The sequence below is a fragment of the Ipomoea triloba genome, chromosome 4 (assembly GCF_003576645.1).
Source record: "Ipomoea triloba cultivar NCNSP0323 chromosome 4, ASM357664v1".
NCBI classification, from domain to species: domain Eukaryota; kingdom Viridiplantae; phylum Streptophyta; class Magnoliopsida; order Solanales; family Convolvulaceae; genus Ipomoea; species Ipomoea triloba.
This window is the reverse complement of record NC_044919.1, coordinates 20,331,037-20,347,346: the sequence shown is the minus strand read 5'-3', so window position 1 is coordinate 20,347,346 and position 16,310 is coordinate 20,331,037. Positions and strand designations below refer to the sequence as shown.

The 16,310-nt window shown below is 40.1% G+C and overlaps 3 protein-coding genes across 3 annotated transcripts; 1 reads left to right on the top strand and 2 right to left on the bottom strand.

Moving 5' to 3' along the window:
- Nucleotides 1–1,665: 1,665 nt before the first annotated feature.
- Nucleotides 1,666–2,343, bottom strand: LOC116015960. The gene has a single exon (XM_031256126.1). It carries the CDS (start codon nt 2,341–2,343, stop codon nt 1,666–1,668), a length of 678 nt encoding a protein of 225 aa, XP_031111986.1.
- A 7,018-nt stretch (nt 2,344–9,361) lies between these two features.
- Nucleotides 9,362–9,787, top strand: LOC116015959. The gene has a single exon (XM_031256125.1). The coding sequence runs from the start codon at nt 9,362–9,364 to the stop codon at nt 9,785–9,787; it is 426 nt and encodes a 141-aa protein (XP_031111985.1).
- Nucleotides 9,788–13,735: 3,948 nt separating this feature from the next.
- Nucleotides 13,736–15,430, bottom strand: LOC116015958. Its single transcript, XM_031256124.1, has one exon. The coding sequence runs from the start codon at nt 15,428–15,430 to the stop codon at nt 13,736–13,738; it is 1,695 nt and encodes a 564-aa protein (XP_031111984.1).
- Between the last annotated feature and the right edge of the window lie 880 nt (nt 15,431–16,310).

Sequence of the window (16,310 nt, the reverse complement as noted above, 5' to 3'; positions counted from 1 at the left end):
TAAATAAGCTCTGTTAAACAGAGCCTATTTTGGAAACATTACCAAGACTCTGTTTGGCAGAGCTTATTTAGGAGCTTATAGCTTATTTTAAACTACTAATAAGCTATAAGCTCTGTTTGGTAATGTTCTCAAAATAAGCTAGTAGCTTAAAATAAGAGCTTATTTTGAAACGCTACTTTAGGTAGCTTTTCAAAAATAAGCTAGCAGCTTATTAAATTTTTTCCATCTTTATTCTTATTATTTTAAATAAATGAGCTCCTTTACCCTCTCAAGTCTCAATTAAAACTTTTTTGGCATTTTTTCTTCAATATGTTTCATTGTAATTTCAATTTGACATTTGTGTTTGAACAATAATTTTTGTATGAACTAATTTTATGGATTATGAACATTTTGTTTTACTTTATATATTTTCAAATTATGTTCTTATTTTATATTTTATTAAAATATATTAATTTCATTATTATATATTTTATTAGGTAAACAAACCTATTTAAATTTAAAACTATTTAAATTTTATAAAGATGTCCTTTTTAGTCTTTTTACATTTATTAGTTTATCAAAAAACTAATTTTACCAAACACGTTTAAGCATAATAGCTAGCTTAACAGCTCTTCAGATTTCAGCTTCGAGCTTATAGCTTTTCACCTTTCAACTACTTTTCAGCTTTCAACTACCTTTTCAGCTAGGTTTGCCAAACATAGCCTAAATAGAACTTATAGCTTATTAGTAGCTTAAAAGAGCAAATTGTCATTTTTGGTCTACTGACTATAGGGATCCTGTTAATTGCAATCCACGACTTCCAAAACTATTAATTTCGTACCTTATGTAATTTTTATCAATTTTGGTCACTCCGACCAAATTGCTGGTCAAATCTCACAAGAAAATCCTAAACCCTAAAATAATGAGGGCATTTTAGTCATTTCACACCTCTTATTTTCATCTTTTCCGGCGAGCAACAGGGTCAACGGCAGCCTCCACCCACCATTTCCTCCCATCTTCCCCCTCTCTCACTTCTCTTGGTCGATCATGTTTTGGAGTACTAGGTTTGGTCCATTTGTGATCATGTTTTGGAGTACTAGGTTTGGTCCATTTGTGTTGGTTTAGTGTAATGGTGGCAGATCAAGTTGGATCCCACCTCGACGCGGAACTACTTGCAGGCGCACCCTACTTTCGCCCGATTCAACAATGTCCGGATGATCAACAAGGCCAATCTGGTCACCTACCGCGGCTGGTTTATGATGGGAGACATGGAGAAGTGAGAGAAAAGTGGGTGGAGGCTGTTGTTGACCCTGTTGCTCGCCTGAGAAAAGTGGTAGCTCGCCGGAGAAGAAGAAAGAGGTGTGAAATGACTAAAATGCCCTCATTATTTTAGATTTTAAGATTTTCCGGTGAGATTTGACTGGCAATTTGATCGAAGTGACCAAATTTGATAAAAATTGCATAGTTAAGGTACGAAATTATCAGTTTTTAAAGTCGTGGATTGCAATTTACAGGAACCCTATAGTCAGTGGACCAAAAGCTATAAGTTCCTAAATAAGTTGTACCAAACAGAGCTTTAGAGTTTAAAATAGGCTCTGTTTGGCATGCTTTGCTGAAAAGCTAGGTGAAACCTGAAAAGTTCGTAACTAATAGTTTTTTTTTTGAAAAACAACCAAACAACATGTATTAAATATCAACCAAAAGCGAAATACACCAGGGTGGGGAAAAATCCCAGACCCCAAGGACAGAAGGAGAACCAGTCGCCCGTGCAAGCACATGAGCTACGTGATTCGCTGACCTCTTGACATTGCGAACAACAATGTTCCCAATGTCACTACCAATAAAACGACATTGCTTAATAAGAAGACCAACATAAGAAAAGTCCTGACTGACAGTATTAAAACTATTACAAAAATTTAAACAATCGAACTCAATGATAACATTACTAGTACTACGGTTCTTAAGCCAGGTAAGTGTCTCCTTAACCGCCATCGTCTCAGCTAAATAGGGATCCCGAGTACAGTGCAAATGACCACTGTAGGCTGCTACAAATTTTCCAGCATGATCTCTGACCACAGCCCCAAAACCCACATTATCATCAAGCAAAGCAGCATCAACATTACACTTGAGCATACCTTCCGGAGGTGGACTCCACACGTTAGATGCAATAGAGTGAGAAGGAGGTTGAGTGGTACGTGACATCAACACTGTAGGGGAGGAGTATCCATGCTGCCATGCAGACACCAAATGCTGGACATAACATTTGATCTCATTGATATTCCACATTTTTGCATTCCAGAATGTGTCATTTCGGACAAGCCAAAGAGTCCACAACTTCGCAGCCATATCAACTGCTTGCCCCATATCAGAATTACGAAGGAAAAGTTGTTAGTAACTAATAGTTAAGCTAACTAATTGAAATTAAAATGTTTGATAAAATGAATTATCGAATTAGTTGGTAAGTGTAAAAAGACATAAAACATAAACTAAGATATTAGGATTTTGATTAATAAAAGGTAGGTGGTGTCATTTTTTGTAAATTAATAAAAATTAAAAAATATATTAAAAGAAAAAGGTTAAAAAGTCATAAGCTTATATTATATTGAAACGCTACTTCGATTACGTTTCAAAATAAGCTATTATTTTAAGCTTCTCATGTTTTACCAAACAGAGCTTATAGCTTGTTTAATTTGTAGTTTAAAATAAGATATAAGTTCTAAAATAAATTCTACCAAATAGAACATAATTTACATAAGTAAAGTTTCAAAATATGCCAGTAGTTGCTAGCTTTTAAATTAGTTATTATACTAAACAGAGCGTAGAAAGAAAAATGATAACAATGCTCTCGACATATATGACACATTTCGTCCATAAGATTTTATTTATTTAGTTGAATGTTAAAGTAGAAACTTTTTAATTAAACATATTAACAAATTATGAATTATATTATTATTATCTCTACTAGGATTTATGTTTAGTATTATCTCAATAATACGCTAATAATATTTTTGCTGCTAGAATACATTTTGGTTGGGATTTTGGGAGATATGCATGCCTTGCAGATGAATTTGCAGTCATTACACTGTGGACCATGGTNTGTGGACCATGGTTTATAGTATAATTAATATAGATTTTTGCAAAGCATTATTGTTATTTTTGTATTTAATTTTTGTCATTTCTATTAAAAAGTTACTCTCAGATAAAAAATAAAATCTCCCAAACTTATAAAACGTGGGCCATACATAATAAAAGTAAAAAAGGGGAAAAAATCATACCTAACAAATGAATAGTAATCATAATAATTGGGCATATGTATACTCAAACATGGAAGCTTGCTTGCAGCTTATGCAGCAAGCTAAGCCACATTGGAGGATGTTTGGATTCTATGTTATGTCGATCTGCAGTCTACTTAAAGATTACTCCATATTCCATTCTATTAACAATTTATGTGCATTTGTGGATGATGGGTTTCTTTAGCTTCTAAGGGGGTGTTTAGTTCTCACATGGAAATTGGAATCAAAATGGGAATCAAATACTTGTAATGGTAATTGGTTTTGGTGAAAGTATTTTGCATGTTTGGTAGTAGAATGAAATTGGAATGATTACCAATATTGATGTTTAGTTGTTTATGACCCTACAATGGGAATAAAGATTTTAAAAATACAAAAATAAAAAATCAAGTCAATTGATCCTAATATAATGACATCCAAAGCACCAATATGAACAAAAAAAAAATCAAAATAAAAATCTAAAAGTACTAATCCAAAGTTAAAAATCATATTACCAATAAGATGGAATGATACCCGTTTTTAATTAGGAAATGAGATTTTTAATTGAAGGGTAATAAAATTCTATAGTTTGTTTTAAAAAGGGGGGTAAAAAGACTATTGATGTAACTATTGATCATTGTCCACCCTGATCAATTTTGTTGAATTAAAAAAAAAATTGTTTCTACTCTTGTTCACAAAGCCTTTTGTGTTAGCAGAGTGGGAGGTCGAGACGATGCCCTCAGATGCATTTGAATGAGGAATGTGCTCGTTCCAAAAAATAATTAAAATAGTTAAAATAATATATATTTTAATTATTTTTTATTATCTATTTTAATTTTATTTTTTTATTTTACACACACACACACACACACATATATATATATATATTCTAGTCGATGATTCTACATTATTATTACTCCCTAAACTGACTCCGATACACTATCAACTTAGGAGTAGGGAGGCTGGTGATAGGATAATTGGTAGCCTAGGTAGATAACCTAACCTTATAACAATGTCTAGGGTTCAAGGTTCAATTGCATTAAGTTCTGTGAATTCTTAGCCACTAGTTGTCCCTAGTTGTATTTCGAACTCCTTTATTTCTTCTTACTATATTAGGCTCTGTTTGGCAGAGCTTATTTAAGAACTTCTAGCTTATTTTAAGCTACTAATAAGCTATAAGCTCTCTTTGATAATGTTTCCAAAATAAGCTAGTTGCTTCTTAACTTTATTCCATCTTTATCTTTATTATTTTAAATAAATGACATCTTCTACCCCTCCCAATTAAAATCCTTTGGCCTTTTCCTCTTCAATATGTTTGGTTGTAATTTCAATTTGACATTTGTGTGTTTCAACATTAATTTTTGTATGAAATAATTTTATAAACTATAAATATTTTGTTTTACTTTATATATTTTAATTCAAATATATGTTCTTACTTTATAGTTTATTAAAATATATTGGTTTCATTATTTCATATTTTAATATGTAAACAAACCTATTTAAGCTTAAAACTATTTAAATTTTATGAGGATGATGTTTTTAGTCTTTTTACATTTATTAGCTTATCAAAAAATTAATTTTACTAAACACTTTTAAGCATAACAGTTATCTTAACCGCTCTTCAGATTTCAACTACTAGCTTATAACTTTTTATCTTTTAATTACCTTTTTAGATAGGTTTGGCAAATATAACCTACGTCTTTTGTTTCTAAAAGGTATTTTATTTATTATTAATTTTGTAAGACTCAAAAAATTTAACCAAATTAACTAATAATCATTTAAAAAAAAAATTAAAGCTGTTAACCGAATTCACGTAATTTGGTTAACAGTTAATAAAATTATATTGCGAGGCTTAAAATTCTATCTTTAAAATATTCTTGAATTTCAAGAATTGTATTTCAGAATATCACTAAATAGATAGAAGAATCAGATAAAAAGGCAACCAAAAAGCAAAACGATATAAAATTCTCTCGCTAGTTATCTAGGGTTCCTTTTCTCCTACTAGGGTTTTCCTAGGGTTTCAATTTTTGTGGATTCTTTCCAATCAATTCCGTTAGCTTTCTTCACTGAGTTTTAGTGTTCTCCGTTTGCATGGCGTCCAACGTGAACGAGGGTGGTGTTGGTAGGTTGACGACTTGCTGGGAAGATTTGGCGTTGGATGACGAAGGGGAGGCTTTCGAGCCAGTTGGTGAAGGGGTTGGAGTGATCCAGGTTGATGGTGTGGAGTCGTGGGTGGTTGTCAGCGGTTCCTAACAACTAAGCCGGTGAAGATTGAATTCATGTGCCAAGTGATGGCCTCCGTTTGGCAGTCGGTCAAGGGGTGCAGATCACGAAAATTCAACAGAACTTGTTCCTGTTTGTGTTCTATCATAAGTCAGACATGGTGTAGGTGTTGGAGAAGGGCCCTTGGTCTTTCGAGAACAATACGTTGGTATGTAGGCAAGTCTACGACGGGGTTCTTTTTGGCGATGTGGTGCTTGATTCCGTGGACATGTAGGTGCAGGTCCATGATTTACCTATGGCCGGGGTATAAGTCAGACTTAGTCCTTGAGCAGATTGGGAATTTTGTGGGCGCTTTTGTGTGTTGTGATGATAGATTTGTTGGTGTGTCGTAGCGTACCTTTTACCGCATTCACATATCAATTTCGGTCGACCGTCCTCTTAAACGGGGTGTGAGACTGGTGAAACGTGATAAATCAACCGCATATGTCTCCTTTAAGTATGAAAGACTTCATACTTATTTTTTTTACTATGGTCTTTTGGGGCATGCATTCAAGTTTTGCATTAAAGCAAGGGAGTCGAACTTACCTGTCGAGAAATATCCTTACGGTGCAGACTTACGGGCAGGTGGTGGTCGAGGTCCGAGAGCAGTTGGAGATCCATAGCTAATCTCGGCAAAAGGCCCCTCGCATGATGTGGAGCCTGCAGCGATCTAAACTGATGAGCTGCATGCGGCGGATGCGGAATTGGTTAACAGAAACCGTGCAGGGGAGACGACAGTGGTGGCAGTTACCAAAAGGCGAAGGGAGGGGTCTGGTACTAGCAGTAGGAAGCTTGGGGGAGAATGTAGTGATGTTCAGATGACTGACGTGTCATCATGAGTACCATTAGTTGGAACTGTTGTGGCTTGGGCAATCCATGCACAGTTCGCGAGATTGTGGACCTTGTGTCATGTAAGAAGCCCGAGTTTCTTTTTCCTATGGATGCCAAGGTGGGGCGGATTCACACAGAACGTCTCCGTGTCGAGCTTGGTTTCGAAGGTCTATTTTTTTTGATGTTGTTGGTTTGAGTGGGGCTCTAGCTCTCTTCTGGAGGAAGAATCGTACAGCCAGGCTAGTGAGTTTTTCTAAAACCCATATTGACGTGGAGGTGAGCATTGTGGGTTTACTATGTTGGCGTATGACGTGCTTTTATGGGTTCTCGGAGCGTGGTAGGAGGAGGGACTTTTGGGATTTGCTTCTATCGTTGGCAGGTAGATCCTCGTTACCTTGGGTGGTCGTTGGGGATTTCAATGACCTTCTATATCAGACTGAGAAGAGAGAGGGTAACCCACATTCTGATAGTCTTCTACGCGGATTTGGGGATACTGTTGATGTTTGTGGTTTGGCCCAACTGCCTATGCGGGGCTATCAGTTCACCTGGGAAAGAGGCAAGGGCACTGAAGACTGGATGGAGGAAAGGCTGGATAAAGTATTGGCTTCTTCAAGCTGGTGTAGTATGCGGGGCGAAGCTTATGTGGAAAATATCTTGACTCGCACTTTGGACCATTCACCTCTCTATTTGTGTGTTGATGCTCCTAGCCAGCAAGGAGGTGGGCCTCAAAGGGATTTTACGTTTGAGATGGCCTGGTTACTTGATGAGGGGTGTAGAGGGGTGGTGGAAGATGCTTGGAAAGATGGGAGAATAGAAGGGTTGCTTAACTGTTTGCACCTTTGTGGTGATCGCTTGAGGAGCTGGGGTGGGGACCGCTTCCATAAGTTTGGTGAGCGAACCAGGCAGCTCCGTAGGACCCAATTGACATTGCGTGGACGCAGGGACCCGACCTCCTTGGCTTAATTCCGGCGTACTGAGGATGATCTTTCCCGTCTTGAGGCCCATGAGGATGTTTTTTGGAGGCAGCGAGCCAAGCAGCATTGGATAGGGAGGATGTGTCGGCTTTTGTGGTTAACTGTCTTAATTCGTGCACCTTTCCTACTGGCCTGAATGATACAAATGTTGTGTTGATCCCCAAAAAGAATGTCCCCAAATCAGTGTTTGATCTAAGGCCTATTGCGTTGTGCAATGTTATTTATAAGATAATAGCTAAGAACTTGGCAAATAGGATGAACCATTTAATGGATGGTACAATCTCTGAGTCCCAGAGTGTTTTCATTTCGAATAGGCTCATTTTTTATAATATCCTTGTGGCTGCGGAGGTGGGGCATTATTTGAATAGAAAGCAATGTGGTGTAGTAGGGTGGGGAGCCTTCAAGTTAGACATGGCAAAGGCCTATGATCGTATGGTGTGGCCCTTTCTGCGTTCAATGTTATTGGCATTGGGGTTCGCTGACAGGTGGGTTGATTTAATTATGTTATGTGTTACAACTGTCTCTTATAATTTCTTGGTTAATGGAGCCAATAGTGGTCAGATTACTCCCACTCGTGGGTTTCGGCAAGGGGACCCCATGTCTCCATACCTATTCATCATATGTGCAGAGGGTCTTTCTTTTTTACTCCAAAAGGCCTAGGCGGAGGGTTCTATTCATGGCTGCAGAGTAGCTAAGGGTGCTCCACCAATTTCACACCTGTTTTTCGCGGATGATAGCCTTCTGTTCTTTAAGGCTAATGCCCAAGAAGTTGGGGTGGTTAAACACTGTCTGAATTTGTATGAAGGTATGTCTAGTCAGGCTGTTAACTATCACAAATCAAGTGTTTGTTTTAGCAGGAATACCTCGGTGGAGGATAGAGAGGAGGTGTCTGGGGTGTTAGGTGTTGCTCAGGCTCCCAACTTTGGCAAATATTCGGGTTTGCCAGCTTTTGTGGGAAGAAATAAGAAAGCTGCTTTTTCGTACATTGAGGATAAGATCAGGCAAAGAATTTGTTCATGGAACAAGAAGCTGCTTTCACAGGCAGGTAAAGAAATCTTGTTGAAAAGTGTGGCCCAAGCAATGCCAACTTTCTCAATGAGTGTTTTCTTGCTTCCTGAGTCAGTTTGTCAGTCAATTCAGAGAACCATGAATAAATACTGGTGGGGCTATGGGATTGAAAGGGGGATACAATGGAAGGCATGGGATCGTTTATGCGTGCCTAAGAAATTTGGAGGATTGGGTTTCAAGGAGCTGCGCGCGTTTAATTTGGCAATGTTAGGAAAGCAGGCCTAACGTTTCTTAACTATGCCTCAGTCCCTAGTAGCTAGAGTTTATAAAGCAAGGTACTACCCTAAAACCTCTTTTATTGATGCTACGATGGGTAGTTGCCCGAGCTATTGTTGGAGGAGTGTTATGGCGGACCATGACCTTGTATGTGGTGGTGTAAGGCGTAAAATTGGGAATGGGAAATCAACTTTAATCTGGGGATATCCCTAGCTATCTGATGACTTAGACCTAATGGTCCACATGCTCATGCCGCCCCAATTAGATGGCTCACTTGTTTCTGGCCTGATTGATGAAGGAAGCAGTTCATGGGATCAATCAATTCTATGAGACATATTTTCCCCAGGCGATGTGGGGCGTATTTTGAGAGCCCCTATCTCACCGGCCTATGATGACTCATGGTATTGGTTCGGGGACCCAAGAGATTAGTATTCTGTTAAGGGTGGTTATAGGTGTATTGTTGGTGATTATGTTATAAGTACACCCAATAGTTTTGATAGTTGGATACCCCTGTGGAAGATTAAAGTCCCACCTAAATGGAAGACATTCTTATGGAAAACCCTTAATGATATTCTTCCTGTAACTACAAACCTTCTTTTAAAGAGGGTAGAGGTGGAGCCTGCATGTCCTAAGTGTGGTCTAGATCATGAAGATACTATGTATGCACTTATTTTGTGTGATTTTTCTCAACGTGTTTGGCATGAGTCACACTTCCCTATTTCTAGTATTTATGGCAACACATTTATTTTGTGGTTCACAAATATGTTGAGCTCTTTGATCGAGGAGAACATTTGTTTGGCAGTAGCAGTCCTTTACTATACCTGGAGAGCGCGGAACAAGGCAGTGTGGGAGGCTTTCTTACCGACGCCGAGGAGAGTAGTGGAGTCTGCAGCGGCGACGTTACATGTGTGGTCGGTGGCGTCTCCTTCTCCGCAGCCGCATGGGCAGTCTACGCCCTCGGCTAGTGCAGCTTCACACGGTCAGTCTGCAGAAAATCACATACCAAACCAGCAGAGGCCAAAATGCTACTTCGACGGAAGCTTCTCCCCAGCAACGTTGAGGAGGACGTTCGGGGCAGTCTTGGTGGTGTCGGACAGTATTTTCATGGCGGCATGTGCGGGTCCTCTTCCCGATTGTTTTTTGCCCCTTATGGCGGAGGTCTTGGCGTGCAAGGAAGTGTTGTCCTAGCCCAAAAACAAGGGTGTGTTATCAGTTGAGTTATGTGCGGCTTGCTCTCAGCTTCGTAGTGGGTTGAGTGCAGTGCGACTTGCTTATTACTCCTATGTTGGTTTGTTTGTGGATGCATGCAAGGGTATTCTATCTTCGTTTTCAAATAATCTTATCAATCTAGTGCCTAGAACGGCAAATGTTATGGCTCATACTTGCATTCCTTTTCCATGCAAGACAAATGTTAAATTTAAAAGCCTTCCAAACTATAACCAATCTATTTGACTATATGTCACTAAACTCACTATAACCACATTTTCATCATTATCTACTTACATATTTATTCTTTACTATGATTACATTCATTATCATTTTCTGTTATTTATCACCATCTTCTACCTTTTCTAATTGCATTACTTATTTAAACATAATTTATTTTTTTATGCTTAAAGTTAGACATTATTCATATTATCAAAATTAAAAATTAAACTCTATACCAAGTTTTATATTTTGATTGAACTCAATTGATTATTGGTTAGGATATTTTTAGTTATGTTATATCGTAATACAAGTTTAGTCCAAATATCAGATACTGAAATGTCACATATATTACTATATTAGAATTAAAAGTAAAAATTATATATTTATATACATGTCAAATGAATATATCCACAAATATTTAAAATATTAGCTCAAAAAATATTAATATTATCTAAACTAAATTTTAGGTGAACTTCATATGTTATTAGTTCGGATTTATTTTTAGTTATGTTGTATACAAATATAAATTTGGTTTGGATATCATATGTAAAAATCTTACATATATTAGACTTAAAATTGAAAATTATATTTATTCTATTTAAAACAAATATATTTTAAAATATTTTAAATATAAGGACTAAAAATCACTCAAAATTAAACTTGTGTTAATTTTATAACGTTAATCTAAAAAATTAAATTTGAAAAAATAAGTGTTAGTAAACCAGTTTTCTAAACAGAAAATAGAGAATAAAAAATAGAGAATGAAAACTGAAAAATTAGAAAACAGAAACGAGAAAACATTTTCCATTAGTAAACATGCCCTTATTTTTCTTACTCAATGGTACACTTTGATAATCAATTTCTTATTTACGCATTATTCATTTTGAGTGTATAATATATCACATTAATCATCTACACATATTCATTTTGAATGTATAATATATCACATTAATCATCTCAATTAAAAGAATTTGAATCTAGCTAGTTTGACTTTATTAAATAGACTCACTTAAAATTATACACCAAAATAGTCCTTTTTTTTTTAACATCAAAATAATCACTTACAATGATGAGAACAATCATTTTAGGAATAATCTTATTATTGATCAATCCATGATAATGTTAAGTATATGATGAAGAGATTTATTTAAAAGGATACAAAGTATCCCAGTCAGGATATAAATGAGTTACAATGCAGTATCTGTTCATAACTACTTTCTCAACTTATTGAAGCATGAAGGGTTTGATGCCACTGGACCACAAGGTCCTTGGCAGTCAGGATATAAATGTTAGATGATAATATTTATAATAATATATGGAAATGGAGGATAAATTCTAATCTACCTAAAATACGTATTCCTAATAAAAATAACCATTTATGCTAACTTTTTTAACAACATTTTATTACAAATTCATGATTAAATTAGTAATAGTGGTACAATTCTGATTTATAATTAAAAATATTCAACATTATGATAGCAAATATTTACTGTATTCATGATGCATATTCAGTCGTAAGAAGTATGATAAACAGCTTTAAAGAAACACAAGATTCGTGGTACGACTTGCGTGCAACGACAAATGATGGTAATCGCAGACTTTACGCGATCAATTTCGTAATACAAAATTAAAAGATCTTCTAAATAAGACTCACTTGAAAGAGATTCATTTGATGGGAGACAAATACAAGCATACAATATGCAAAAAATCCATATTATTTTAGGTGATGCTTGTGTTCGCAGGTCACTGGTCTACATGTTTTAAGAGGCACCAGAGAATCTTCTACAACACAATTTTTAATTATCGATTTGTCTTTGAAAATGTGATGCTTAAATACTAGTGTAAAATAGTTAATTCTAAGAATGGTGATTGATTGTTTGATATTTAATAATTTTTATCATTAATTTTTAATTTAATCATAAATAGTCCATTAACAATTGATATTTATCAATTTTTATCACCGAGTTTCGATCGATCATAAATGGTCTATTGACTATTGATTTTGTTCCAAATTTAGTTATCCAATTAAATATTCCTTTAAGGTCCGTTTGGAAAACTTGAAAAATGATTTCCAGAAAATTATTTCAAGAACTCATTTTTCATAAAGGGGCACACTTGTGTGAGACGTCTCACGGATCCTTATCGTGAAACGGGTCGGGTCGGGTCGGGTCGAAGCATTGTGTAGATGTCATACTTATATTTTTTTTTTCATAGGTAGATGTCATACTTATATGCTCAAATATAATACTAATCATGAGTACAATTTTTGTTACTTATAAGAGAAAACGTATTACATTTTCCATAATAAATAATGTTGACAAGTGCCCCTTACTTATAAGGGAAAATATAATACTTTTGAGAAAAATGTAATACTTTTAAATCGAAATGTAAAAGTATTGTATTTTCCCTTAAAAGTATTATATTTACCCTTATAAGTAACAAATTTTTTATTCATGATTAGTATTAAATTTGAGCATATAAATATGACATTTGTACTGATAGGGAATATTTCCCGGGTTTGACCTCCCTTTACGGTCTTGCCCTCGCTTTGTAGTCGAGTCGGGGTCAAACGTTCGGTTCAAAGGTCTTATAGTCAAAGCTGATTTTCTAGGCCTATAAAAAGGCCATTAGACCCAAGTAAAAGGGGGTTCTGCACTCTCTCTCTCTAAATTCTCTAAGGAATTAATTACGGAGTATAAAGGCTCTCAAGCCAATTTGCTGCTATCTTCTCTCTTTATTTTCTATATGCAATTTCATACAATTTTGCTACGTGTTCTATACATACCGAAGAGATGAAGGAATTAATCCATATCAAATGGTGCCGTCTGTGGGGATCGGTTCGAGGACCGAACGGGCACCTTACTCCCGTAGTTTTTTCCGACTTTTCGGTCGTAGCGTTTTTTCCGACCGCCGTCGTAATTAAATGGTTTGATGACCGACCATAAACGGGCACCTTACTCCCGTAGTGGGCACCTTGCTCCCACAAAGATCGGTCCGAGGACCATAACGGGCACCTTACTCCCGTAGTGGGCCCCTTGCTCCCACAAAGATCGGTCCGAGGCCCATAACGGGCACCTTGCTCCCGTAGGGGGCACCTTACTCCCACAAAGATCGATCCGAGGACCATAACGGGCACCTTACTCCCGTAGTGGGCCCCTTGCTCCCACAAAGATCGGTCCGAGGACCATAACGGGCACCTTACTCCCGTAGTGGGCACCTTGCTCCCACAAAGATCGGTCCGAGGACCATAACGGGCACCTTACTCCCGTAGTGGGCACCTTGCTCCCACAAAAGATCGGTCCGAGGACCATAACGGGCACCTTACTCCCGTAGTGGGCACCTTGCTCCCACAAAGATCGGTCCGAGGACCATAACGGGCACCTTGCTCCCGTAGTGGGCACCTTACTCCCACAAAGATCGGTCCGAGGACCATAACGGGCACCTTACTCCCGTAGTGGGCACCTTGCTCCCACAAAGATCGGTCCGAGGACCATAACGGGCACCTTGCTCCCGTAGTGGGCACCTTACTCCCACAAAGATCGGTCCGAGGATCATAAATGGGCACCTTGCTCCCATAGTGAGCACCTTACTCCCACAAAGATCGATCCGAGGACCATAACAGGCACCTTGCTCCCGTAGTGGGCACCTTACTCCCACAAAGATCGGTCCGAGGACCATAACGGGCACCTTGCTCCCGTAGTGCGCACCTTACTCCCACAAAGATCGGTCTGAGGACCATAAATGGGCACCTTGCTCCCGTAGTGGACACCGGGTTATTCTAGGTCGGCCCAAAATCACGTTGTGAACGCACGCCAGATTGACGACGATAAATTCCATTTCCACTTTCAGAATCTTGGGATAAACTCCGACTTCCACAGGGAGGACGACCATTCCCTCAGGGTGGATCATATCGCCCGTGAAACCCGACAGAGGGGTACGGACCGGCGTCAAGGCTGACTTCCCGATTTTCAACTTGTTGAACGCCTCCAGATACAAGACGTTCACGTTGCTGCCAGTGTCCACCTTCACCCTTCGGACCTCTGCTCCGCAAATATCAACGGTAATAACCAGCGCCTCAACGGATTGGTCTCCGCCGAGGGGGAGGTCTCGGTCGGTGAAGGTTATCGGCTCGTCCTTCATTCTCTTCTCGGGTTGGCTGGAGCTGATCGAGCATACGGGCAAGTCCCTCGACCAAACTCGTCGACGGTCTGGATCATCACCCCCTTGTGGTTCGCCGAAGATAATGTGGATGATCTGTTTCGACCCGGTGGCAGGGGGGTCACGGTCGGGTTCCGGCTCCTTATCCTTCTTCCCTTTATCAGACTTCTTGAAATATTTCTTCCACCCTCGGCGTCGGTTCTTCTTCTTCTCGGCAACAAATTGCGCCAGTTCTCCCGAGCGCAAGAGGTCTTCAATCAGCCCTTTGAGGACATGGCACTCATCAGTTTCGTGCCCCCGGTTCCTGTGATAGGCGCAGTATTTGTCTTTGTCGGGGCCATCTCGCGCCGGGGCCGGGAGTTGAATCATATTGCAGGACTGAGCGTACTCCAAGATCTCTCCGATCGGCCTCGATAGGGGAGTGTAGATCGGATTCCCATCCTGATCCTTCCTTCTGGGGTCGGGCTGTCGTCTCACATCTCTCCGACCTTGTCCTCCGGTTTCTAACAAGCGCTTAGCAGCGTTGGCTTCTTCGGCCACAGCGTGGTCGGCCATCCTCCTCAAGGCTTCTTGGTATGTATTCGGCTGGTGGAGAACGAGGTCTTGATATAAAGGCCCCGCTCGTAGCGCAGAGAGTAGTAAGTTGACCGCGGTGCGATCATCTACCGGCTCTATCTCCGCCACGGCGGCCTTCCACCTTTCGCTAAAAAGGGTCAAGGACTCGCCTTCTCGTTGCTTGGCCTTTTCCAAGGAGGTGAAGTGTTTCTTGGCAGCCCGCGAGATTGCAAACCGGTGAATGAATTTCCTCGCAAGCTCGGCAAAATCGGCAATGGATCCTGGTTCGAGAGAAGCGAACCATTCGGCCGCCCGACCAGTCAGGGTCGAATAGAACGCCCGGCACATTACAGCATCGGACACCCCCATCATCAGCATGTTTCCGTGGTAGGAGTTAATGTATTCTTCCGGATCAGTCCGCCTAGAGTAATCCTTACTTCCTGGCACACGAAGGTCCATAGGGTACGGTTGGTCCATGATGTCTTGAGTGAACGGCGCTCGGAACAGATTGCTTTCCATCCCCCCGGGGCCAGCCTCAGCTTGTTCTTTCTTCCATTTGTTGAACTCAGCCCGCACTTGGTCCAGCACTCCCCAGGCTAAGCCCCGACTGGTCCCAGCATGACGATCCTTCTTTGGCTTGGTATACGAGGAGCTTGTTTCGCTAGAATGACTAGTTGCCGAGATGCTCATCGGTTAAGGTTCTCGGGCGGCGCGTCCACGCGATTGGATATCGGGATGGTCAATCCGATCGAAAGCGCTTGTCCGCGCCTGCGATGCCTCCGCCTGTGGCACCCCCTAGGCTGGTCAGACGTACTAAGCCGAGACAATGCCGGTCTCCGAGCTGGTGCCGTGGGCATAGTTTCGGACCCACGGGATCGTCGCTCGGATTGGGAACGGTGCAGAGCAGGTGGGACGGCAGGGATCGTCTCGGCGGTCGTCGCATCCGGCCTAATAGGCACGGCAGGATACATCGGCTGTACAGGTGGGTACATAAATGGCTGCGGGTAAAACCTCGGAGAAGTTGGCCACCATTGCATGGTTTGGTCCATCGGATACTGGTACGGCATCGGTCCACCAGGCATAGGGTATTGGTAGGGTACCGAGCCCCTAGGGATCGGGAAAGGGACCTCTTGGTGGATAGCGTTCACTGGTTCCGGTGGCGGTACTCCAGCCATGTTGTTGGGATCTACTCGGGAGCTCAGGTGAGAGCGAAGATCATAATTCTCGTCGGCTTCTTGGTTGTCGAAGAAATCCATGTTCGGATACATGGTAGGACCGGAAATGGCAAACGATTGCTTTTAAGTCGCGGTCCCCACAGACGGCGCCAAAATGATAATGCTAAATACGGACACCAAGTGAAACCGGAAAATACGATCTCTTATTGCCTCAAGGATCCAAACCCGGTTACAAGTCAAGTAAGTGCTTAAAGGGATCGGCGGGTCGGCAGTGGGCTTCCCTACTGTCCGAGCTCTCTCTAAGTCTTAGTCTAGAAAAGGCCAAAAGATCCCCTCTCTCCTCATAAATGCGCTATTTATAAGGGAGAAAAGTGCGGTTGCCGGACCTTCAGCAT

Coding starts and splice junctions, on each gene's coding strand:
- LOC116015960 (XM_031256126.1), bottom strand. CDS start 2,343: ATGGGGCAAGCAGTTGATATGGCTGCGAAGTTGTGGACTCTTTGGCTT.
- LOC116015959 (XM_031256125.1), top strand. CDS start 9,362: ATGTTGAGCTCTTTGATCGAGGAGAACATTTGTTTGGCAGTAGCAGTC.
- LOC116015958 (XM_031256124.1), bottom strand. CDS start 15,430: ATGAGCATCTCGGCAACTAGTCATTCTAGCGAAACAAGCTCCTCGTAT.